The 25542-nt window shown below is 42.2% G+C and overlaps 1 protein-coding gene across 2 annotated transcripts in view; it reads right to left on the reverse strand.

Moving 5' to 3' along the window:
- Positions 1-25542, reverse strand: part of MTHFD1L (methylenetetrahydrofolate dehydrogenase (NADP+ dependent) 1 like) — a 185680-nt gene that overhangs the window by 129715 nt on the left and 30423 nt on the right. For both annotated transcript variants that reach the window (XM_028103372.2, XM_028103371.2), the window contains exons 8-13: positions 24702-24813; positions 17645-17736; positions 15960-16057; positions 12997-13170; positions 5330-5466; positions 3825-3871 (exon numbers count right to left, since the gene is read on the reverse strand). In XM_028103372.2, the coding sequence (XP_027959173.1) occupies positions 3825-3871; positions 5330-5466; positions 12997-13170; positions 15960-16057; positions 17645-17736; positions 24702-24813 (660 nt within the window). The remainder of the gene's footprint in view (positions 1-3824; positions 3872-5329; positions 5467-12996; positions 13171-15959; positions 16058-17644; positions 17737-24701; positions 24814-25542) is intronic.

The raw sequence follows: 25542 nt of genomic DNA on the forward strand, positions 1-25542 counted from the left end.
TACCACCCCCAAAACACCAGCTGATTAGTTAAAACCTCATTTTATAAAATAAAGTATATGATCAGTAGAAAATATGGAAAATTACATATGTATATTTTATAAAATTGTCATTTTTTTTAAAGATTTTATTTATTTGACAGAGAGAGACAAAGCGAGAGAAGGAACACAAGCAGGGGGAGTGGGAGAGGGAGAAGCAGGCTTCCCGCTGAGCAGGGAGCCCGATGTGGGGCTCGAACCCAAGATCCTGGGATCATGACCTGAGCCGAAGGCAGACGCTTAACGACTGAGCCACCCAGGCGCCCCTAAAATTTGTCATTTTTAATATCAAGATCATAACACCATAACAGTTTACACCTTGGCTTTTTTTTTTTTTCTTAAGTAGGTTCCACACCTAGTATGAGCCCAAGACAGGGCTCGAACTCACAACCATGAGATCAAGACCTGAGCTGAGATGAAGAGTCAGTCACTCAACAGACTGAGCCACCCAGGTGCCCCTACACCTTAACTTTTATACTTAGTGTTAATATTACTAGCAACTTTACATCATTAAATAGTCTTCAAAATATAGTTAATATGATATCCTATTGTTAGACATTTAAGATGGTCTCCCTGTTTTTTTTTTTTTTTTAATGCTACAAGCTGTGTGAAAATAGCTTAAAATTAAATCTTTGCACACACAGCCAGTTTTTGCTTAGGATAAACTAAGAATGGATTTATTTGGGCCAGAAGGTATGATACTGTTTTAAGGCACCTGATACATATTTTTACTTGCCTTCCAGGAGAGCTTTACCAATATCTGCTTCCCAGCAGTGTATAAAAGTATATTTCAATCTCTCGCTGCTAAAATTTAGTATTATTATTATCAAAAAAAAATCCAACTCTGTCAATTTGGTAAGTCAAATACCTGGTAGTAGTTTTAATGTAGATTAATTTGATTATTAGTGAAAATAAACAGTCATTGGCTCGTTAATATTTCTTTTCTGATGTTTCTATTGAATCCTTCCCTCACGTTACAACTGGCTTGTTTTTCTTTCCTGCTGCCTATTTGATATGCACTGGGGTGTCCATTGGCCCCAAACAGGCTTCTCTTCTTCTGACCACAAACCCCTTTGCCCCTGCATCTCCAGCCACATGGCCATTACCACCCCCATCCTCCATTTCTTAACCAACTGAGCCACCCAGGCGTCCTAAAGATTTTGTTTTTTTATTATTTATTTGAGGGACAGAGAGTGAGAGAGCATGAGAGGGAGAAGGGCCAGAGGGACAAGCAGACTCCCTGCTGACCCCATCCTCCATATTTGATCCTTTTTTTTTTTTTAGTAGGCTCCATGACCAGTGTGGAGCCAATGGGGGGCTTGAACTCATGACCCCGAGATCAAGACCTGAGCCAAGATCAAGAGTTGTACGATTAGCTGATTAAGCCACGCAGCCGTTCTGCCCCCCCTCCCCCATTTCAATAAATGGAGTTGCTCAGCCCACTATCTTGGACGTCCCCCCCCTTCCTCACTCCCCACATCTAATTCTGCAAACCCAGCAAACATGTCTTACAGCACTACCATCCTTTCTCTGTCCTCAATGCCACCACCCTGGGCCACACCACCATCTTTCCCCTGGGCCTCCTTACTAGACTCTTAGCATCTGCTCTGGACTCCTAGCAGTCTATTCTCTGCACTTTAGTCAGCCCTCTTCTTATAAAACTCAGTTTATATCAATATTATTACTTTGCCAAGATCCCTTCCATGGCAGACCATGATATTCAAGTAATACCCAGGCTCTTGGCCATGAACTTCGTAGCCTGAAAGAGCTGGTCCCCGTCCATTTCTATACCTCACTCCCTCCACCCCTGCTGGCCCATGGACACACGCTGTTGGCCTCTCGTTCCCTGAAGAGACCAAACCCCTTCCTGCCTCAGTGCTGTCCACCGAGCAGGTGCCACTGCCTGGGATACTTCCCCCACATTCTGCACAACCCTGGCTCCTTCTCACCCTTCAAGTCTTAGTATTTTCACCTTCAATTCCTCAACCCATCTGGAAATTATTCAAACATCTTCCTATGATTATTTATTAAAGTTCTTTTGGTACACATTGTCTATTCATGCAGTCGGTCAACAAATGTGGTCTGAGTGCCGGGCATTGTGCTCAGAGCTGGGGATAGGGAGATGAAGAAGATACGGGAGGTCTTGGAACTCAAGGAACAAACTGCCTGATTGTTTCTGGCTTACTTAACGATCATAAGGCAGTTACAACTATCATATGCCTCAAGTTTGCCCCAAGTCTGAGCCATGCAGCTGATGCCATATGACAGCAGGACACCAATGCCCTTTGAATATCTGCGCAGAAATTCTCGAGCCATTCCCCTGGGCATGTTCCTTGTATTCCATATCCCCAACCTGGCCTCCTGGCTCTGGGTCTTCCTGGCTTGTGAATATTACTCACCCCCTCTCAGATGGGAGGCTCGGGGCTATCTTTTCAGCAATGCCCTGCACTATTCTTTCTCACCCCACCCCCAATACTTGAAAAGTGTCCAGATTTTCCCTGTAGCTTCCCTGACACTCAGGCCTTCATAGGTAAACACCTTTCCTATTCACTCAACGAAACCAACAAACATTTCCTAGTGAGCCTCTATTGTGCGCTGGGCGCTGGGCTGAGTGCTGGGTCTATGGCCACTAACCCACCATGGCCTACGGAACTGGATGAGAGCGACAGAATATGAGGGGATCTGGGGGGTAGAACAAAACCTAGAGAAGGACAGGCACGGACAGGGAGGGCAGAACGGGAAGGGAAGAACGCTCCAGGCTTGGAATCCAGAGATGATGAAGTGGGGAGAGAGAGGGTGGCCCGTGGGAACCTGAGACAGGGAGGCTGGAGCAGCATGTGAGGACCTGCCTCGCTACACTGCACAGACAGTGATGGAGTAACTACTGAAATACACTCAACAGGAAAGCAACTGGCTCAGACTTGGGTTTTGGGAAGATTTCTTGGGACCAGAACTAAGAGGCCAGTGCAGAGAGCAGAGGTGATGAGACCTGGACAGCTGGTCAGATGTAGGGGATAAGGGGGTGGTTATGTGGGAGTTGGAGTTCTTGCAGAAAGAAGAATGGACACCTTTGGCCCTTTTGCCCATTTTTTCTTAGGAACTATTTTGTTTTTTATAAAGATTTTTTTTTTTAATTTATTCATTTGAGAGAGACAGAAAGAAAGAGCACAAGCAGGGGGAGCCTCAGAGGGAGAGGGAGAAGCAGGCTCCCTGGTGAGCAGGGAGCCCAATGTGGGGCTCGATCCCAGGACCCTGGGATCAGGACCTGAGCCGAAGGCAGACGCTTAATTAACCATCTGAGCCACCCAGGCGCCCCTCTTCAGAACTATTCTGGAGTCTCACTTTGCCCAAGGGAGGAGTCCAAGTCCCCCTGAATTGGGCAGTATAACTGATGGCTGACGAGGAGATACGTCTCCACTCTCTTACCCAGAAGCCTTGGAGCCATGTGGGGTTTGGGATTCAGAATTTTTGGTAATTTAGAAACATAGTGTGATATACCTCTAATTTTTTAATAATACACCCCAAGCAGGGTCTAGGTCGGCATCTATTAATCAAATCTGCGGCAAAATACATGAATATTTATGCCAAATGCCATAGACATAAATAGCTCATAAGAGTAAATGTCAGGTTTTGCCACTGTAAGTCATGCAAATGTTTTTGGTTTTCAGAGCCTTTAGGATTCTGGGATTGAGGATAAAGGACTGTGGGCCTGGGCTTATGGCGCCCAGAAAAAAGGTTCCAGGAAGGAAAAACAATGACACATGACATGTTTTTCGCTGAGATCTTACCTCCTCCATGGGGATGACCTGGGCATATCCGCCACCCGCAGCGCCTCCTGAACAATAGAGCAGGTACCATTTGAAATCATTCACCAAGTACAGCTACACAGGATGAACGGCGTCCTAGGGACACAGCTCCCCAAACCCAGCAGGAAGGCCTGCACCCCCAAGATGAAACAACAGGTAGTAAAAAATATTAACTGGCTTTCAAAGCAGAATAAAAGGGGAAAAAAGTCCCGACTTTGTCCAACTATGCAATGGAAGGACTTCAGTTTCTTGGTTTAAAAAAAAAAAGGTAAAAATAATATAGCAAATATGAGATTATTTTGTTCATTTATTGTCAGATCTATGCAGCTCCATGTTATCTAAATTGCACATGCTTGAAGTACCAAAAAACTTTGTTCGAAAAAATCCATCTGGTGAACTCAGACTAACACATTATAAAATTCAGTCAATTGACTTTAGATAATAGTATGTAAGGTTTGGTATGCTGACTATTGCTCAAAATAGTACAGTTACTACATTAAAAAGATTTTGCTTTCTTTAAACAAGAGTGATACCTTCCGCATCCTGTCATTTTTACAGTGTGCCATGTTCTTTATATGCTCTCATTTGGTCCTCACAACCCAGTAAGCCAGATACTATAAACCATTTTGCACAATCACAGATGTGGCTCAGAGAGGTGACAACTGGCTAATGGTCACACCAGCGGTAAACGACACATCCATGAATTAAACCACAGCCTTCCTGCTCCGAGTTTAGTGCTCAATCCGCCGCATAATGTACGACATCCTATGAGTTATCAGTACTTAATGAGCTAGGGCTTATTAACAGCTGTGACAGTAACATAAATATTATTCTGTTAAAACCCACAAAGTGCCAAGAACAAATAGTAATCGCAGCAACAAATGCTATTGTAATGTGAGCTGAAGGATGACCTCACGCTAAATCAGCGGAGGAGTAGTGAGTGTGAAGGTGACGGATGTGCGCCCAGCACAGCCAGGCAGAAATTTCACCACATCTCTGGCCACGGCCAGTCAGTTTCCAGAGCTCGGCAGGCCTGACAGCAGCTTTGACAGGATGAGCCCTCGGGCCCAACTGAAAGGCTCTCTAACTGTTTGGAGGAAAAGGCCTTTCTCTGTGGCAGGGATGATAAAACACCAATATGAATGGCAGAATTGCAAAATGGCTTGGCAAAGAAGGTCCTGATGAGCTTGAAGGCTTCTGCCCAAGGCTGGAGTGGTGAGCACAGGCCCAGTGACTGCTCCAGGGAACCAGGGAAATGGGCTTCCTGGGGGGCTCAGCTGAACGCCCCGCACTGCAGCCCCGTCTGCGGGGGGGAACACCTTGGGGTGACCACCACGTACTGAGTGTGTGTGTCGGGGGGTGCCCGTGGGGATGAAATGTACCAGTTCTTCTGACAAGTTTTAACTCCCTGTTGATAATGTTCTTTCACAGCTTTTCTCTGCCCCAAATTTTGCCCTGAAAAATGTACTAGTTGTTAAATCACATACCTTTAACTCCAAAAGTTGGTCCTTGAGAAGGCTGCCTGAGACAGGCAAAGGAGTTGATGTTCAGGTGTGCGGTCATTGCTTGTACGAGCCCAACTGTCACTGTGCTTTTCCCTTCCCCGAGAGGGGTGGGTGTGATCCTGGTTTGGGGAGAGGGAAAAGTGAATTTCATAATATTTCCTGAACAACCTATGCAAAATCAACCTAAGGTACCAGAACCAAATCAGAGGATACTGGAAGAGAACACATCATCCCAAAATTCACTTAAGTGTTTCAATTTTCATGGACCTTTACAGTCTACCCACATGACACAGGCCATGCTTACGCTGAAGCCAAGATACAGACCATCTTCAGCAAGAGACCAAAAAAGAAAAGTTATTCAGCAGTGATAACATTCTCAGCTTCAAGAAATGCCATAGAATTATCCATCAAATGGTTTAAATAATCAAGACAATGTTGTGTCTCATCCTCTCTTCTAGGGCCATTTACTGGGAGCCCAATGTGGGCACAAGGCCTACTCAATGATCCATGGCCAGACTCTCAGGATTGGAAGGCATCCTGTCGTCCCCACTCTTCCATCTCCTTTTAGATATTAGTGTTCAGGGCTTGTCTTTGCCATGTTCCAACACAGTGATGGAGGCTCATTACCTCTAGGGTAGCCCATTCATTTCCAGATAGTTTTTACAGTTAGAGAGTTTTTTTGTGCCAAAGAAGAGATGTTTGCTTTCCAGCAGCTCCTATCTCCTGGAGTCAGACATACTCAACTCCATTCCTTCTCATCCAACAGCCCCTCAAATATTGGGAAAGAATTAGCCCAACACTCCTCAGCACACTAAGGAGAACAGAACTACTCTGGAGGAGCTTGTTGACCAACAACACTCTACAAAACCAAACATCACACCACAGTTACCCCATCACAGCATCAAGTAAGAGGACAAGCGTGTATTACACTCCCAAGTCAGGACCCATAAAACTGTTCCTTAGCATACTCTAACCAGTGTTCCAAGATTTAAAAACCATCCTTGTGGCTTACAACTTGGTCTCAGTGAGTTAGATGGCGCGAGTCAGGCTGTCCAGGATGCTCCATCACAACAAAGCTGATAATCAGAGTTTTTTCACCTACGAAACCTAGTGATATGACCACAATGAAGTAAGGCCCTTAGATATATCATCCCATCCCCGACTACCTCAGACACACCATGGCAATACAATCAATCCTTCTTTTATTAAACACTTATTAAGCACTACTATGTGCCAGGCCACTAGATCCTAGGGATGCAAGTCCAAGTTGGACTGCATCACTGCCCTCCCAGAGCTTACAGCAGATGGGAGATGTGGACAGATCCACTGGCAATTAAAATGAAAGTGATAAACACATAGGACAGAAACTTGGCAAAGAGACTGTGTTACGAGAGCACGTGGCGGGAGGATCTGATGAGATTTGGAGCATTGGAGCAAGTCTTCAGAGAGAAAGTAACACCGAAGCTGAGACCTGGCAAATGAATAAACGTTAGCCAGATAAAATTGAGTGTGGGTTTGGGGTAGTTAGTATGTGAAGCTCTGTGCTTTACACTTATTGGGTTCTTTTTTATCCTCATTTGATTGATGAGGAAACAGGAATGAGAAGGTTCAGTAACTCGCCCGGGGCCACACAACAGTAAGCAGTAGAGCTGGACATCAAAACCAGGCAAGCCACCGGACTTCCCCAGGTCACTTCTATGGAAACAGAAGAAATTCCAGGTTACTTCTATGGATAGAAATTATTTAACTGCTGTTAACCACTAATTAGCAATTTAAAGCATGGCAACAGGAAAGATCCCTCAGTGAAAGTAAACACAGTACAAAGAGGGGTAAGGACAGAACTGTCCAGAACATGTTCTCTTAAGGAACAGTCAGAAGAAAGCAAAAGGAAACTCAGAAGGAGCAGAAGAGAGAAATCTTGAGGGTGAGGCAGGGGTGTGACAGGGGAGTCTCTGAAGGGAACCACGGAAGTACGCACAGAATCACGTGACGCAGAGATGCCTGAGGCCAGGTGAGGGCCCGGCAGCCATCACTGCACGTAGCGACAAGGCTGGTGGTAGGGAGCTGGTTGCGCCAACCCAAACCTCAAAACTCCTCAAGCCACACAACACTTGGTCATCATGAAGTCAGTTACAAGTGAGTGTTTACACTTTGAGTAAACTTTCTATTTTCTTAGTACAACAAGAAAAAAAGCAGTTGGTCAGCCACAGGCATCAGAATCTTATGATAGCCTGAAAAAAAATGTGGTATCAAAGTTAGGGTAGATTAAGTACCGTACTGACCATTTACTGTTTGCAAAGGAATAGGTGGTTTGCTTCAGTGTGTCACATGAAGAATTACATTTTCATTCCCAAGGATGTGCTAACACAGCTGCTGGAGAAGGCCCAAAGCAGACACACCCAGAAGTGACCTCCTCAAAACTTCAGCTAACCATCCAATTCTTAATTAGAAACACAGGACCGCTTAGCTTCCTGCCAACTAATACAATTCAGAAAAATCAAAAAGCAGGAAGTATTTATTGGGAGCAATAAAAGGAGAGCTACAATAAAAATTTTATTTTACCTCATTCCTATACTTGATTGCAGACTTAGGTTTAATTGTTGTCCCACTATCCTTAACTCTGACTCCAAATTATCAAGTTGATTCAGAAAACAATGAGCACCATGTTAACCTAATTTCTTTTTTCTATAAGAGCTTAGAGTTTATGGAGTGGGAAGTGTGGTTTTCGTTCATTCTCTTCCTCAACATCTCCCTGCAGTTTTATCTGCTCCTCTCTATATCCCACAGCATTTATTGTGTATTTATTATGTAAATTTTCTGAGGGTATCATTACGAGCCTCCTGACACGGATGTCCTGCCTACCAGCCTACAAGCTTGCTAAGGTCAAGGACTATGCGCATTCTCATTGCGTTTCTGTCACCTGTCCAGGCACACGTGAACAAAGAACGCTTGACAAAGCAATGATGTCTTTTCTAAGACAAATACCTTTACTGTCGACTACAGTAACAATGTATTGAAGTACTCTGTGACAGTTTAGACACATACTAAAAGAAGTTTACCATTTACTCCAAGGTCAAAGAGATTGCTTATGCAGATTGTAGTGGTAAAACTGTGCATGGTTCTCAAAATCTAGACTCGAGAACAGTATTATTGTCATGAGCCATGGGTCTAACCAGGAACTCCAAAACTACACACTCAAGCAGCGTGTGAATATATATCACTCATCCCAGGTACCTTCCTGACTGGGAAGTTTTTAAAGGCTTTTATGCCTGACAACAAACTGTATAGTCCACTGGCTTGTGTTTCCCATTGCACGTGACTGATGTGAGCAGTTCAAAGGCCCCGTCAGTAGTGGTTTCTTCTGAATACCTTTGTTTTATTTTGCAAGTTGTGCATGTAGCAAAAAACTCAACAGATATTTAAATAGTTACCCAAGGCAGAAAAGCAAAATCTTAAAAAAAGTCAGTAAAGGTTATTTTTACACTTACCAAAAGGAATATTAAAAGAAAAAAAAAATCGAATGAGGTATTTGGCATGCTACACATGAAAGAAAGTGATGTGAATGATTTTAATTACTCTTTAATGTGAAATTCAGTCTGTTCACAGACAAATTTGGGCTTCTTTGTGAACTGCTCTGTCTGAGCAATTCAGAGAAGTTCTACAAACTTCTGCACAGGGATCGGTGAAGGGCCAACGGAGCCCGAGCCTACACACATCCAATGCCCTACAACTGCACTCCGAGGCAAGTTCTCAAACAAATTCCTTTTCATTAGTGTAACTGGGAAAATATGTAAAACTCAAGAGCCCCTAAGATTCTTTTGGCATATTTCCCTGAACAAGTCCCAATACTTTTCATTTTGTCAGGCAAAGCAAATACAGTGATGTATAGGTGTAAATACCACGCAATGTGTAGCTGATGGAATACAGATGATTCTGATGGAATGAGAAATTCTGAAGTTTGAAGAATAGCTTTTAAAACGAATTAATCTGTGCTGCATTTGGGTTATTAACAGAAGATTTTTTAAAATCCCATTGTTTTATATTTTATTTCTACTGTTGACACATTTAAATCACATTTATGTGTAAGTTCAAATGTACAACCACAAATATATTATTTAGGTTTCTTGAAGAATTACTTGAGTTTCTGAATTCTGCTAAAGCATGGGGAAAGACTCATGTTACAGTATTCAGAAATAAAAGCAGGACACCAAATGGTATTTATAGCATGATCTCAACGTGTAAAAAGGATAGATATACAGAGAAAATCCTGGAAGGAAATATAAAAATTTTTTAACATTTCCAAGTCATGAGAGATTTCGTTTTCTCCTTTTTGCTTTTAACATGGTAATGTAATTTTTATACTGTAAGCCAGTATTATTTCCAGAATATAAAAAATCTTGCAGGAAAAGGAAATAATTCTCCATTTAATGGAGGGGTCCTTTCTATTTCTGAAGAAGCAGGGACAGCATGTGTAATGGTTTGACAATTGTCACTTTCCATAACTGATGTGACCAAAAGTAAAACTATGGAGGGGGACTTTATTGCAAATGAACTTTTCATTTTAGATTATAAATAAAATGACTGTCTGGTGTTTTAAACTGATCTCAAATATCCAGCTATTAAAAAGTTAGATTAAAAAGGCAGCTTACACACTTAAAAAATGCATTTGTTGTTTGTGTGGTTTACACAGCGTGGTATCTATTTTCTAAAATCCTTCAGGCTTTCCTGCAGACGCAGGTACGTCTCAAATTCCTACCCTCACAGCTTTTTTTCCTGATGCAGTTGAAAGGAACACAATTTAATTTTTGTTCCTTCATAGATCTTTGTTTTAAAAGGAACATACACCACAATTTCAGAAAAAGAACTGTTTATCTCTTGGGGTTAAATGTGTACTTGAAAATTGAGGTTTCACTTCATTTCTATCCACAAAACGACAACCTGGCTTCTTCAGCTCAGATGCACATACCAATGCCAGCAAAGAGATAGGGCGGGGCAAGAAGCAACGTTCTACTGGGCATGGGCCGACACACAGCCATAATCCTGGGAAACCAGGCTAGCTGTCACTCTCCAGCATGCGGACAGCCCTTGACGGTAGGACTTCAAGTTAAGAATCCGATAACAATACCATCAGAGCTTTTGTTTCAGAAATATCACTTCTGTGTTCCCAGCTAAGGGCAGGGCCATGTATAGATTTGTTTTTATTTCCAGTATTAACAAGTGCCCAAAAGAGTAAGTCACAGCCACTCCATATGAAAAATTACTGCTTGATTCTTCCTTGGTATACGGAGAGCCCATCCTCCTGAGTTTTCCTTAAATCTTCTCATCTTAAGCACGGGGAGAAAACCAACAAATCCACCTACCAAAATCACTCAGAGCCTGGAAAAAGGGAAGCAAATTTGTGGATAAAATACTAAATTTACTTTTGAAGTTCTGAATGTCCCAGAGTTTATTTCTGAAAATAAACTTGTATCAAGCACATTCCAGAAAAGCAACACTGATTCCATGTGTGCTCCATACGCTGGGACCCAGGGGTCCCCCAACCCACTCCCCAAGTCAGCTGGCTCCTTTCACGGATCTGGCCCCGGGGGTGCCTGTAGGTGAGGCCAACCTTTCCTCTCAACATGGAGCTTTCTTGCAGCTCAGTTACGGAGACATTAGGGGTGGGGTCCTAGCTTGGAAAGGACCCTGGTAGGACTGGGAGTCCAACTGTAGTGAGCCTGAAAGCCCGAGGGCAACTTAAGCCACAGGCAAGGTATAAATTCCTTAAAACCACAGGCACTGAGTGACTCTGAGAGCCCTAGCTGTCTATCCTTCCAAAAGAGTGACAGAGGAGCTGGAGAAAGAGAAGGGAGAAGGGGAGGGAAAGAAATATGAGGAAATTATTTGGCCATTAAGGAGGTGAAATTATGGATTGTAGTTTTATCTTTATTTTAAATAGTTTTAAAACATTGAATTTAAAACCTCTAGGGATTTTTCCTAAGGAGGTCATTAGGCAAGTATACAAGTGAGCAGGGCGCCTGGGTGGCTCAGTTGGTTGGGCGACTGCCTTTGGCTCAGGTCATGATCCTGGAGTCCCGGGATCGAGTCCCGCATCGGGCTCCCTGCTCGGCAGGGGGTCTGCTTCTCCCTCTGACCCTCTTCCCTCTCGTGCTCTCTATCTCTCACTCTCTCTCTCTCTCTCTCTCAAATAAATAAATAAAATCTTTAAAAAAAAAAAAGTATACAAGTGAGCACATGCAGGGCTGTTGATTTTATCACCGTTTATAGTGGCCAAACATGGGAAGCAATTTGAGTGCCCATCAACAGAGAGTTGGCTAAATAAATTGTGGCACATCCTTATGATATTTTCAAATCATTTTCTGGCCTGAATATCCTTGAAGAATTGGAAGCATGCTGACCTGTCGGCCACTGAGCCACCCGGGGCTTCACGGTGCTGAGAAGATGTGTGACATGGAATCCACCCGCATCCCAGGCATTTTTAGTGCCCCCTGACCCAGAATCTAGGATGGAAGCAGTGGAATGATACATAGTCATGCAAAATGATCGCCAGCTCTACACTGGCCCACACGGAGGGAGCTAGGTACCCGACACACTGCTGAATAATCACACTGTTTACAGAATAGCTCAGGGAAGATGAGCTCATTTATGAAAGATTCCCTGTGTCAAGATGATCTCAAAGGTTACCAGCTCCTTCCTCCAAGTGGTAGGATTTGGGATGTTTTACTTCTTTGTTGATACTTTTCTGCATTTTGGAATGGCTTTAGGAGGATGCATGACTTTATAACCGGAAAAAGAAACAAGGCGTTTACATTAATAATAAAATCTGGAAAAATAAAGTTAACCAAGAGAAGGGTCCAGTTGTAAGAGATGTCTCTGCCTGTTAACAAACAGGTTTTTGTGCCTTAAGCCTTGGCCTATATATCATCACTAAGTCACTACAATGAAATTTCAAGACAACAAAGGAATTTGTATGGTCTTCTGATGTTCCCTCAGGTCACATTGAAAAAATATTTTAAATCCCTTGTTTTCTATCATTTTTCAGCCCGTGAACATATTTCTTCTTTTAAAAAGAGGGAAAATAAACACTCCTTTTCACAAAAGCTCTGCATTTATCTTTTATAAAATGACCAACACAAATGAAAATGGCCCAACATTAATTTTAAAATGCAAGAAAAGAGAAATAATGAACTTTTATAATACAAATACATAAATAAACATTAAGGATATTTACAGGAAAATCACCTGTACATTTTCCATTAAGATGTTATTTCTGAGTAGAACACAAATACCCCCCTGCTCAGTTCAAAATATTGTACTTTTAACTCTTATTTTGATTTTTATCACAAAAAAACTAAATGAAAAATCCAAGACAGAACAAGGATAATCAAAACATAATATGAGAAACAAAAAAATAAAATACTGGATTGGCAACTCGTTACACTTTATATATTTTGTGGAGGAGACTAATTTGTTTTACACTGAAAATGAAAACTTACCTCATGTCAAATGAAGGAATGCCAAGTGAAATGGACAAAAATGTCAAGCTTGAGAAAACGACAGATGTGAGGGGTGTGATGACAGACAGAAACAGGGAAGAAAGTTTTATAAACATGCTTTCTTAGTAAAATAGATTTTAAAAGTAGTCTTACCCAGCTACTAAAACGTATTTTCCATCTGCTTGATCCTTTAACCTTTCCAACAGGGACAAACGTACTTTGGCTTTGCTTTTGCCATAGATTTCAATTTCATCTGCAAGCAATCCTATCTCCTTGGCAAGGACATCCACAGCTTTTGGAGTCTGTGCTCTTGAAATCTCAAGATCACTGTGGGGGGAAAACACATAAGAGGCGAGAGTCTCCTCAGCTTAGGTGGTCACCGCTAGAGTGAAAAGTCATACGCCACGCCAACAATTCACTCAAAGCAATTGCTTTGTGTTCCTCTCTCCCAAGCAGTATTAAGTACAACTGCTAATAATTAATGTGCATGAAAAAATGGTACATTTCTTTAGGGAAGCAACTCTTAAAAACTCATGAGGATCGTAGAACTCTGCCCAGGTACAAAGGTAACACCGATACTATAGAAGAGAATTGTATACTCCTTGTAGAGTACAGTGCTCTCTGTGGCTCATCACTGTCACCGCTAACCATGAATAGATGGGTCATTGCATAATGCTCTTACGAGGCTGCTGCATGTCTCTTGGCTCTTCAAAAATGTGGAAATGCTATTTTGTTTTATCTGTGTCCATGCTTTTCCCTCTCTTTTTCCTACTTCGAATCCAAAATCATATTTCCAAATATTTTATTAATTGCATAACCATCAGTAAAAGGTCCTAGCACTCGAAGCTCAAGTTCAGACACAGGAAAGTTTAGGAACTCCCGAGTGTCACTGGGCAAATCGTTTATTCTATTTTCCTCGCAAGATGAGAACACCACTGTTCAGCTTACAGGAGTGCTATGACATCGGCAGGTGCTGAGCTTCTCAGAAGAATCTTTTGGGGCTCCTGAGCTCAGCTACTTGTTTTAATGGGGGCTCGGGCCATCCATCTGCTGTACTGAGCACCTGTTTGAGCGGAAGACATAGCAGGCACAAGACAGAGCCGGAGACAGCAGACCTCAGAGACTCGGTCGGTCATCAGGGTTGACACTTGGGGAGACAGCAGTGCCCTGCCTCACGCTGGGGCCCTTATTTGGGGGCCCAGTGGTCTCCACTGGCAGGCGGCCCCCTGCTCTGATTTTTCTTTCTCTCGCTCCTGCTGAGACTCGACTTGAAGCCCACCCACTGCTCTGTGTTCTCCTCCACGACCCCATGGAAGTCTGACCTTGGGGCACGAGGTAACAGTGAACCCACTCCCAACCCGAACTTCTCTGAAGCGCGCTAAGTACGGCAGCTTGGAGAAGGTCAGCGCGGCTCAGCCCAGATGCAGATGAGGGCGGAGCTCTCTGCTGCCTTCCCTGGCTGCACCTGCATTTTCGTTTCCAGCTCTCCCCCACTCGCTTCACTGCCTATGCTCCCACTTCATTTTGCCTTCCTGTCTACACCTGGTTTTCTCTTTCTCTCCTCCCCAAATCTCCTAAATGGAAACGCCGACTCTTGGAAAACCTCCAAAGTTTTCTCCTCACTAGCTAAAGAGTGACAGTGATACCGTTCTGATTTTTGAGGAATTTATAAACTACTCAGCCTGTCTTTCTTCCCCCGCCATACCTCAGAAGTCAAATTTGGTTCAGCAAATAAAACACTTCTTCCCCCAAGTGGAATTTATTTAGATTTATGCAAAGACTTTGGTACACAATTTGGCAGAGTCCACCTCATTTTTTTTCCCCGCTCTCTGTAAGTAGAACGTACTCATTTACTTTTAAAAATTAAAGTCCTTTAACAACGTAAGTAACTTAAATTAAGATATTTGATGAAACAGATTACAACAAGAGGGGTGACATTACAAAACACACCTTCCCTAGAATTTATATATTAATGAACACAGAAGGGGACTACGAAATTCAGTCTATTTCAGGGGTGAAAACATGGTCAGGTGGGAGGAATGGAACCATGACCCAAGGAAACAGATCAAATCTAAAAAGCAAGTTGTTATCAAATGAAAATTCATCAATTCCTGGAGGCTTTATCTACTGATGATGTGTTGTTTTCAGTGCATTGTTTTCCAATGGCATTTGTGCATGCCTGGACGAAGAGGGTGGGGTCGATTCACTGGAGTGGGGGGCAGCCAGGGGGCCCACGATGAGGCTGGAAAATGCATTTCTCTGGCCCTGATACCATTTTTTTTTAAATTTTATTTTATTATGTTAGTCACCATACAGTACATCAATAGTTTTTGATGTAGCGTTCCATGATTCATTGTTTGCATATAACGCCCAGTGCTCCATGCAATACGTGCCCTCCTTAATTCCCATCACCGGGCTAACCCATCCCCCCACACCCCTCCCCTCTAGAACCCTCAGTTTGCCCCTGGCTCTGATATCTTATCTAATGAATTATTCCTGCAGTATGTATTTCCAAATTTATGCAGAGAATATAGAGCTTGCACTTCATTAAATGCTCCTCTGAAGAAAATATCCATCTGGAGTATCACAGCATTACCCTGTCAGATAGTAGATATTACTATGTTCTGAGGAAAGCTAAACTCACTTCCCACATAGAATGGGGTTTGGTTTGGTTGATCATATGCCCCCAGCGTAGACACCTACGTAGCTGTGAAGACCAAGCTGACAGGTGAGTTGGGCATTTCTAACACTGGAAAGCATATTCCAAACATCATATTACCGTATTTTGTCAAATAGAAGACAGCATTATGTTACAGACCACTAAGAAGAAAAAACAATGCCTTTTAATGCAGGATACATCAACAGTAAGGGACATCCTGACTTCAGAAATGAAAGAAATACACACCCTAGAACTGATTGAATATGGTACACATGTTCACTAGTATTTAATTTTTAGGGCTTAAACAATAGAATAAATAGTGCAGCAATGTGATTAGAGAAAATTATCCACCATCAGAGCCATAATACCATGAAGTGTGCCCCCACCCAATGGGTAACTTTGGATATCTGAGGCACTTTGGTGCCCTGACGTCACTATAAACAAATCTGGCGGATACCTTGGCACGGGGGAGAGAGGCTGGAGTTTCAAGCAGTGAAGTCTCCACCTTGCATGCTGCTGTTCACGTAGCCATCTCCTTCCACTGCTGACCATGTTCTTCAAGGGACAGAAAGGAAAGCATGTTATCCAAGTAAAGGCTGACAGGGTACGTATCTAAACTATGAAGATACAGTTCGGGGATGTTATGTCATGAATAGGATTAGAGTTGCACAATAACCCAAGTATCAGGAACACTTTTGTTCACATGTAATTAGCGTTGTAGATTTGTCTTAAAAAGGAAAATGTGAGATATAGGGACTTTTAAAATAGGTTACGTGTTCGCTAAAGTCGTCAAGTACTAGAATAAAATTATAGAATGGGTTCTTCATCTCAGTTAGAAGGGAAAAAATGAGGGAAATGTGAGAATGCATGAATGATCAGCTTGGATGCCCAGCTCCCAAACTCTGCAACACCATTTCAAGTGTGATCCTTTTACAGTTGATGTACTAGAACAAGAGCACTGAATTGTTAAACGGTGATACACAAAGAGAGCCAGAGAAATAAAATTTGGCTTAGGTTGAAATGCGGCACACAATACCTACAGAAAGGTATCATATCCCATTTGGAAGTAACAAGTTTTATTTATTTTTATTTTTTTAAAGGGGGGGGTCAGTTTATTTATTTGTTTATTTTTAGTGAGCGCCATGGCCATCGTGGGGCTTGAACTCACGGCCCTGAGATCAAGAGTCACATGCTCTACCGAATGAGCCAGCCAGGCGCCTCTGGAAGTAAGAAGTTTCATTGTATATACCATGTACATAAGAAAGAAACTAAAGCTTGCTTTTGCTGAATTCCAATGTGGCTGGAATCACAGGCTCTGGTTTCTCTCCTGATAGTCAAGGTCACTGCCAGCAGAATGCATAGCTCGCATGGTGGCGAGCTGGAGATCTTGGACTTTGGGTCATATAGATGGTTGTGGTTTGAAAAGCAGTCCACAATCTTTAATACTCCTGTCTTTGAAAGGTGAGCCCGATTCCCTTTCCCCTGAATGTGAACTAGATTGGTGGCTTGCTTCTAGCAAAGAGGAAACAGGTAAATGGTGGTGGCTGACTTTGACAGCTAGGTCATAAAACCTACTGCGGCTTCCTCCTTGCCTTCTCCTTTGGATCAGTCATTCTGGGGGAGGTTAGCTGCTCCTATCACGAGCAGCTCTACTAAGAAGTGTGCATGGTGAGGGTCTAAGGCATCTTGCCAACAGCCATATGAGTGAGCCATCTTGGAAGTGGGAGGCTCTGGCCCCAGTAAAGCCTTCCGTTGACCTCCTGATTTCAACTGCATGAGAGACCCTGAGCCAAAACCATACAGCTGAGCTGTTCCCAAATCTCTGACCCACAAACACTGTGAGATAATAAATGTTTATTGTCCTAGGTTGCAAAATTTGGGGGATAATTTATTCCACAGCAATCGATAACTAACAACAGACCCTGATTTGGGTCCCTGTCCCACACTTGTCATGTCACCAAAGGCCTTATCTACCAAACGGGGATGACATTATCTTCCAGGGCTGTTGTAAGAATTAAATGACATTATGTGTGTAAGGTGCTTAACACTGTGTCTGCTCAACAGAAAACACTTGCAAAATGTTGGCAACTATTCATCAAAGCTCTCAACTCAAAAATTCTCAAAGAGCTGCATCAAACCAACCTGAATCCGCAGAGCTGCAGCAAGGAGACTCACATCATTCTCTGCAATGAGACCATTAAGATGTACCCCAAGAGAACCACCTCCAAGCTTCCCTAGAAAAAATTTGAGGGAAAAAAAACAACAGACTTTTGGGATACTGTCATTTACAACCAATTGCTCCTAGTAAAAAGCCAGCACACTGAGTGATGTTCTCCTTTTCAACCAAGGGACTTAGACTGTCATGCACAGCTCCAGGTGGGTCACCAGTCCCCGGCACAGCCTTGGGGTTCTTGACTGACTTGAGTCAAGACTGGGTAAAAATCGTGCTTCTACCTCTAACCAGTGACTGTGACTTTGGGCCTGTTAACTACTGTAGGCAGTTACAACCCCACACGTCTGTGAGAATTAAATGTGACACCAAAGTCCTTGGCATCTGATGTATATGTTTAAATGACACATACGAAATAAAAGCAATTTCACTTAAGTATACAAAGTATAGGAAAGGGGACTCAAACACAGCATAATCGCAAAGTACTGTGTGAAAGATCAGGCTGTCTTTGATAACTTTAAAAATCCCCATCATAAAAGTGATATGACCAATTTTCCATAGGAACTGAGAGATTGTGTTTTAGGATATTAATTTTAGGGATGACCTGGTTTTCAAACTACAGAGGCATTTGGAAGGATTCTACTCCCTTCTTCAGTTGGCACTTACAGAGGCTATGAAAAGTAAGCACACATGTAAAATGCTTTAGTCTATATCCTCCCTTAGAGAAAAGAAACATTTCTAATAGCAACTTTTTTGAATTAAGAAACTATTTTCCTCTAGTTTGGACCACTCTACTTTTAAATTATCCATTTTGCTGACAGTCCTTTGCAAGAAAGAGCACAAAACACTTAAGAGTAAGTGTTTTGTGATGTTCTATAGTCAAATGTATTAAGGGTGTTGGAAAATCATATCCCTCCGGTATCATTTCAAGATTAGCAACACTTCACAGTTTTATAAATCATATTTAGGCAAAAGCCAAGAGTCTAGAGAATGAGATTTGTTTTGTTTTGTTTGAACCACTAGAGATCTGATCTAAGGGTCTTGTCCAACCATTATGGAAAAGAAATATGCTTCTCTCATTTTTATCTCTATCTTTAAATGACGAGGAAATAAGAAAAAGCTACATGCCAGGAGCTGGTATCAATTTATCAACGCACATTCCCAGAACAGAATCACAAGTACCCTGCCATAAAAGTGATATGACCATTCTTCCATAGAAACTGAGAAACTGTATTTTAGGATATTAATATTAGGGATGACCTGGTTAAAAAGTTCTGAATCCAGAGAACTTGAAGCAATGAAGATGATAACTCAGTGCATCAGGAATAACATTCTTAACAAATTTCATGGCTAAAGAGAATCGAGAAAGGAAATCATTACCTCACCCCTCTGCCTGTGTACAGGCAGGGCTCCACCCGGAGGCTGTCTACACTCGGCTTGCCAAGGCTGTCTGCACTCAGCCTGCGAGTCCAGCAGGGGCCCCAGGGGTCCTGTCCCAAACCAAACGGGTCTTTTCACTTCCCACTAAACACTCCCCGTGGTTCTTCCAAGCACAGGTCAATGAATCACTTTAAAAGATGGCCTTTCATTTATAATTTTTTCTTGCTAACCAAACTTGCTACAATAAGAAAATTTAAGGCTAACGTGTCATATTGCTTTCCCTGGAAATCAGAACGGTGCTTTCCCTGACAGAAGCTGTTTTGAGACCACCCCAGGAATTTTGCCAGAATAAATGAAATGGGAGGGACCAATGCAAATTCTTCTTCAGTCTTCCTGCTATCTCTGCTATATGGAAACATTTCAGCTTTCTGCAGTCTGGCCCAGGGTACCCTTCTTATCACAAAAGTGCTGTATGAACCCATAGATTGAACTCTCAAATATTTTCTCAACCTCGGGTAGAACAAGGAACTCAAAAAACTTTTATGTGAAGTTTTGAAAACAGGAAAAGCTAAAAAATTACAAAATCAGTACAGATAACACTTTCAAAATCACTGGCCATTAGTTTTAAGTTAAATATATTCATCTTATAGGATAACAGTAAAATGCAATAAATGAAATCTTAATATAATGTTTGTAATAGTACTCGCAAGGATTGAACTCCTAGCTTAAAACATCTGAATTCCACTATCAAATAACAATGTCTTACTATTTTTAAAACAGAATATAATGTAAGAATCTTCCAAAAAAGAAATATACTTAAAATATTAGCATCAACTTATATAAACAGCCCTTTTGAAATCACTGATACTGAAGTAGGAAGGAATTAACACAGAGCTGTTTATTCTAAACAGCTTGAGACTTTTTTAAAAAGTCAGAACATTAAATGTGTTATACTGAGAACTAGTTAAAATTTGAAATGAAATCCGGCAATACCATCTAAGTCCAAATCTTCCAGAATTTCCTGGAAAAAGAAGGTAAGGGAAACAGTTTATAGATATAAGAGATTTTAGAATAATTGGAGTTCAAAATTTATAAGCAAATATCCTTATTTTATTCCAAGTGCACGAAGATAACAACCATATTACATGCATGTCTAAGGTCTCTAAAGCTACCTTCTTACATTCTCAGAAACTCACTGGGAAGAGTCCTTCCCTGGGCTTGATTTTCAAATACAGACTTACATTTTGCTAATATGAAGTCTACAGCTATTCTGTATGCTAGAGGTGTGAGGACAGTGAAGTGGAGGGAGAGGGGAGGGGAGCCACTGGGTGGCAGCTCCAAAGAAAGAGGTGCTGTGAGGCAAGAGTTCATTTATTCCTCTCAAGAGCCTTGTTCCCACCTTACCCACAGGAAACTGAAGATCAGAGAGCTTAAGTTATTTGCTCAAAATCACACAGCTTGTAAATACGATGCAACTGAGAGAAAACCAAAACCAAAACCAAAAACCCCCTCTTCTCTTTGAGTAAGATCAATCTGACCTAAATTCCATGCTTTTCCCACTACATTAATTATACTATCTCCCTTTGGGACCATAGGAGAGGAAGCTCGAGGCCTCCCAGGATCCCCCAGGCCATTAGCATGAACCCTGAGATGCACCCCACACTAAATACACTTATGCTCACTTAAAATGATGCTGTCAAATACTCTGACCCACAAATTGCTGTTTTGATACTCTTCTCTGGGCCCAAGACTTAAGACCAGCTTCTCCTTTGTCCCATTTGGCACATCAGGAAATAAGTCTTTTTTTAAAAAATATTTTATTTATTTATTTGAGAGAGAGAGACACAGCGAGAGAAGGAACACAAACAGGGGGAGTGGGAGAGGGAGAAGCAGGCTTCCCACTGAGCAGGGAGCCCGATGCGGGGCTCCATCCCAGGACCCCGGGATCATGACCTGAGCCGAAGGCAGACGCCTAATGACTGAGCCACCCAGGCACCCCAGGAAATAAGTCTTAATATTAGAGTGTGAAATGGTCTTGCTTAGGATGAATTCTGCTCTTTAGCAAGGAGAGCATTACAAAATCACAGCTTCTGTGATTTGAAACTTAATAATAAAATATTATTCTTTTTTTTTAAAGATTTTATTTATTTATTTGACAGAGAGAGATGGAGACACAGCGAAAGAGGGAACACAAGCAGAGAGAGTGGGAGAGGGAGAAGCAGGCTTCCAGCTGAGCAGGGAGCCCGATGCGGGGCTCGATCCCAGGACCCTGGGATCATGACCTGAGCCGAAGGCAGACACTTAACAACTGAGCCACCCAGGCGCCCCTAAAATATTATTCTTATAGCTAGCAAACTGAACATTAACATATCCCTCTTTTATTTATTTATTTAGTTAGTTAGTGTTACTTGGTAAGGATTTATTACCTAATCATTGTCATTCATCTTCTCAACTCACTTCCAATAGATCAGATTTTCCCTTTGGCATCTCACAGATTTTTATATGCCAGAGTAAAGTACCTAGTATCATTCAGTGCTATTCAGAGAAGATACATGTCCCTCTTTTAAATCTAAACATTAGACTCATGACACAGAAGAGTGAACAGATTCAACAAGGTAGGTGTAATTGTTTTCTGAGCACTGCTTCTGGGATATCAGCCATCTGAAAAAAATCTCTCCTGGGATTAGGTATTCAATAAAATGCCTCTATAGAATTACCTCATTATAAATCACCGCATCCCATCTATTTTTACAGCGGGGGCGGGGGGGGGGAATCCCTGTACCATTAAGATGAGTGTGAAAATTTCATTATAAACCCTGCCTTCACCCAATCACCAGTTTATTAAGAATTCTTTTGAAATAAAAGCACCTTTCCTTTTCATAATGCTTTAAAAAGTCTCTTTGTTTAAGGTGGCAAGGTTATGCAAAAAAGAAGGGAGAAAAGCCTTTCTTCAATCTATTTAGAGATCAAATTTTCATACTAATCAAACTTGTTAAAATTAAAACTGACTGGGGTACCTGGTTGGCTCAGTCAGTACAGTGTGGGACTCTTGATCTCACAGTTGTTAAGTTCAAGCCCCATGTTGAGTTTAGAGATTACTCAAAAATAAAATCTTTATAAAAAAGGGGGATCTCTCTAAAAAATAAAAATTAAATAGATAAATAAAATTAAAACTATCAGGATATACCATGCTCTTATGAACAGTGCTGACTGCAAAATGTTCATCTATATCTATTTAATCAGTAGAGCATTTTTCATCTTTCTCTTTGCCCTCTCAGCCCTATTTTTGAGTAGGAGACAAGTTCAAGATGTCTCTATATTTGCAACGAAGTTAAAACTGCAATCACAGTACAATTCTGAGTCCAAGTTTATTCATTCATTTAACACTCAGTATTTACTAAGCATGTACTATGTGTCACATATTATTTTGGGCACTAGGCATTCAAAAATCAAGAAGAAAACTACTAGTACTGGACCAGACACATTTAAAATAAACTAACCATAGTCAGTCTACATAATTGTTCTGTCAAAATATAATGCCTTGGTCTTTTTTGTTCCCCTAGAAGGATCACTGCATTGAAATAGAATGTTTTTATGAATGCCTTTAAAAAACTAAAGGTCCTCAAAAGAAACGTATTAAAATAAGGCACAATTTCACTAAAAAAATATATGTCACCTTCATATATTGAAGCATAGGGCTCAAAGGGATTCCAAAAAGTAGCTTCTCCTACCAGCCAGGGTTATGCCAAAATTGTCCTAAATATATAAACTCTAATTTAAAAAAACAGCAAGTAAATGTAACAGCAAAGCAGTGCTCATTTAAAAGAACATAAAGTCAGAACTGGCTTTCCTAATCTAAATTCTAAGCAGAGGAGCAAATCTGCCATGCCCATCATTTATGGGTTAGGCATTGGTTTTTTCAGGAGGGAAAAGAAAGTTATACCCCAAAACTACATATACTTCAAAGAGGTCATTTTAGTGCAAGCCTTCTATTTGCTAAAAAGAGCAATGAACCCTATATTCACATTATATTATACCTCTAATTGCTTCATTCATCTGTGTGCTCTTCATCCAAGAGCTGAGTACCTGAGCATTCTGGGAAATTCCTGAGCATCATCCCTTGCATCTTCCGATCCACCCCACCCCCTGCAGCCCCAGAGGATTTTTAATCTGACTGGTTAATTATGGGAGGTGGGACATTTTCTATAGGGGTGGGTCCATTATTTTTCTTTTTGAAGAAACAGTTATTATATGAATTTCAGTAACATTTATAATATCACATTGTTTTCTTTTCCTTCCATTACATTCCAATCGAATTAAGTTTAGTGCATTTTATAAATGGAAAAATGTAAAATAGTTATCTCAAGGTGACTGGATCAAAGTTTTACATACACATACACAATCTGATACTATTCTCTATTTCACTCTCCTTGTAGAGCAGTCTAGGTTTCAAGATCTAGAACCCCAGTGTGGTCCTGGCAGAAGTGGAAGAGGGCCGAGGCCTCCACCCACTTTGGCTCCACTTCTGACCACCTTTGGGGAAAAATGCCGCACACCACGCCAGCTCAGCACAGTCCTCTCCAACGCTGAAATCTGAAGGCTGCAGGTAATGGGGAAGGAGGGAGGGAGGGTCTCTTGCACACACATGTTACTCAGGGACTCGTAAAGGTGGGCTAGGTACGGTGAAAAGCTTTCTGAGCCTCAAAGTGTCTTTCGGTGAGTGCGAAAAGGGCATCCCTCTGGGCCCACTCTACTGGCCCCTCGCCTGAGTGCCCTGCTGTGGGCACAGCCTGAGCTCCTTTGAAGGTGGGTCTCGTGTGGTCTCAGGCAGTCCTGGATCCCTTGGTGAAATACCATCCTCAGACCACCTCTGTTTCTTTCTTTTCTTTTTTTTAAAGATTTTATTCATTTATTTGACACAGAGAGAGAGAGAGAGGGCACAAGCAGGGGGAATGGCAGGCAGAGGGAGAAGCAGGCTCCCTGCTGAGCAAGAAGCCCAATGTGGGGCTCGATCCCAGCACCCTGGGATCATGACCTGAGCCGAAGGCAGCCGCTTAACCGACTGAGCCACCCAGGCGCCCCCACCTGTTTCTGATGGTGACTTTCACACTGCTCTGAGGTGACTCTGGGGCTCCAGGGAAGTTTCTGAGGAGCCACCGCAAGGGGAAATCGGGGAGACACAGAAGGGCTGGTCTCTGTTCCCATCCCTTGCAGCAACTGTTTTCATCTGCTTTGACATGTGGAAATTCACCTAAGGTTTCTTTGGGAGAACAGATTCTGCTTTGTTGTATAAGACTGAAAACCACTATTTCTAGTGTACCTCACACATGGACAAATTACCTACTTCAGGTCACAGCTGACTGGACTGCTCAACACTAGAGGCCAACAGGGGCACGTCTGCATGTGGGCGCAGGAGGTGGCTACTGTGGTTGGCATCTTGGCTTCTCTTTGCCCAACGATATGGTTTCAATATCAGGTAATCCAAAAGGTAGGCACATCAACATTCCGAGTTTCCTATCCTGTGCACGGATGTTGACGATGACCAACCTTTCAGGGATGTCCTCTCTTCTGAATAAGGTTCTCGTTTCTCATAACAATCTCACCTCTTTTCTTCAGCAGCCCAACACCAATTTTAAGACATTTACCCACCTGACAGGAAGTCATGGGAACAGTTGAGAACTGTAGTTCCTGGTTGTATCCAAGAAAGGGGAATCTCTTCTGGCTTGGGAGAGCCCAAGACCACAATATCAGCCTCATGAAGCTAGAAAGAAAAAGAAAAACACCGCGCACGTTTTAATCTGTGGCAGAGACACGTGACTAGCGATCCGTGTCAACTAGCTTCCGACGCAACAGATGACCATCCGGAGGTTGGTGCGACACGGGTGACATGGACAGACTCACGTCACTGATTTTCTAATGCAGCACAAATCAGCACAGGGCGTGACTGTCATATCCCAGAAAGAAAAGGAAAAGGGGCAGTCAGTTCAGGGCCTCCACTGTGGGCAGTTATCGCCATCCACACGTCTTCACCACTAACTACAGTATCAAGAAAAAGGATGGTGCCATGAAAACTGCACAGATGGAAGCAGGAGACTGAAAGGTGTATGGGGGTGGGTGGCATCTGGATTCACGCAGCGGCTCAGGAGGAAGATGCGCGTTGGAGGGGAGCCACTCTAAGATCTGGCCAGTTTGGCGCGGGGGCGGGGGGGCGGTGCTGCTGGCTTGTTCAACTACACAATCCAAATTAGGCCCATATGGAACTTTTACTGGATCTATGGGAAGATTTTCAAGAGCTCAAGAAAGAATCTCATTTTCCTGGAGGCTCTGCTTAGTCTCCTGTCAAACTGCTCATTTTTGTTTTTTTTTTTTTTTTTTTTTTTTGAGAAAAAGGGAAGAATGCAACTATTAGCACAAAACACATTCATCACAACCGTCCTGTCCAATTTTGATAACAGTGCTGGAGGAACATGTCTGGTAGGAAGGTAACATT

The sequence above is a fragment of the Eumetopias jubatus genome, unplaced genomic scaffold (genome assembly GCF_037043125.1).
Source record: "Eumetopias jubatus isolate StellerSeaLion01/CBP00866 unplaced genomic scaffold, mEumJub1_p1.0 scaffold_6, whole genome shotgun sequence".
In the NCBI taxonomy this organism is placed as follows: domain Eukaryota; kingdom Metazoa; phylum Chordata; class Mammalia; order Carnivora; family Otariidae; genus Eumetopias; species Eumetopias jubatus.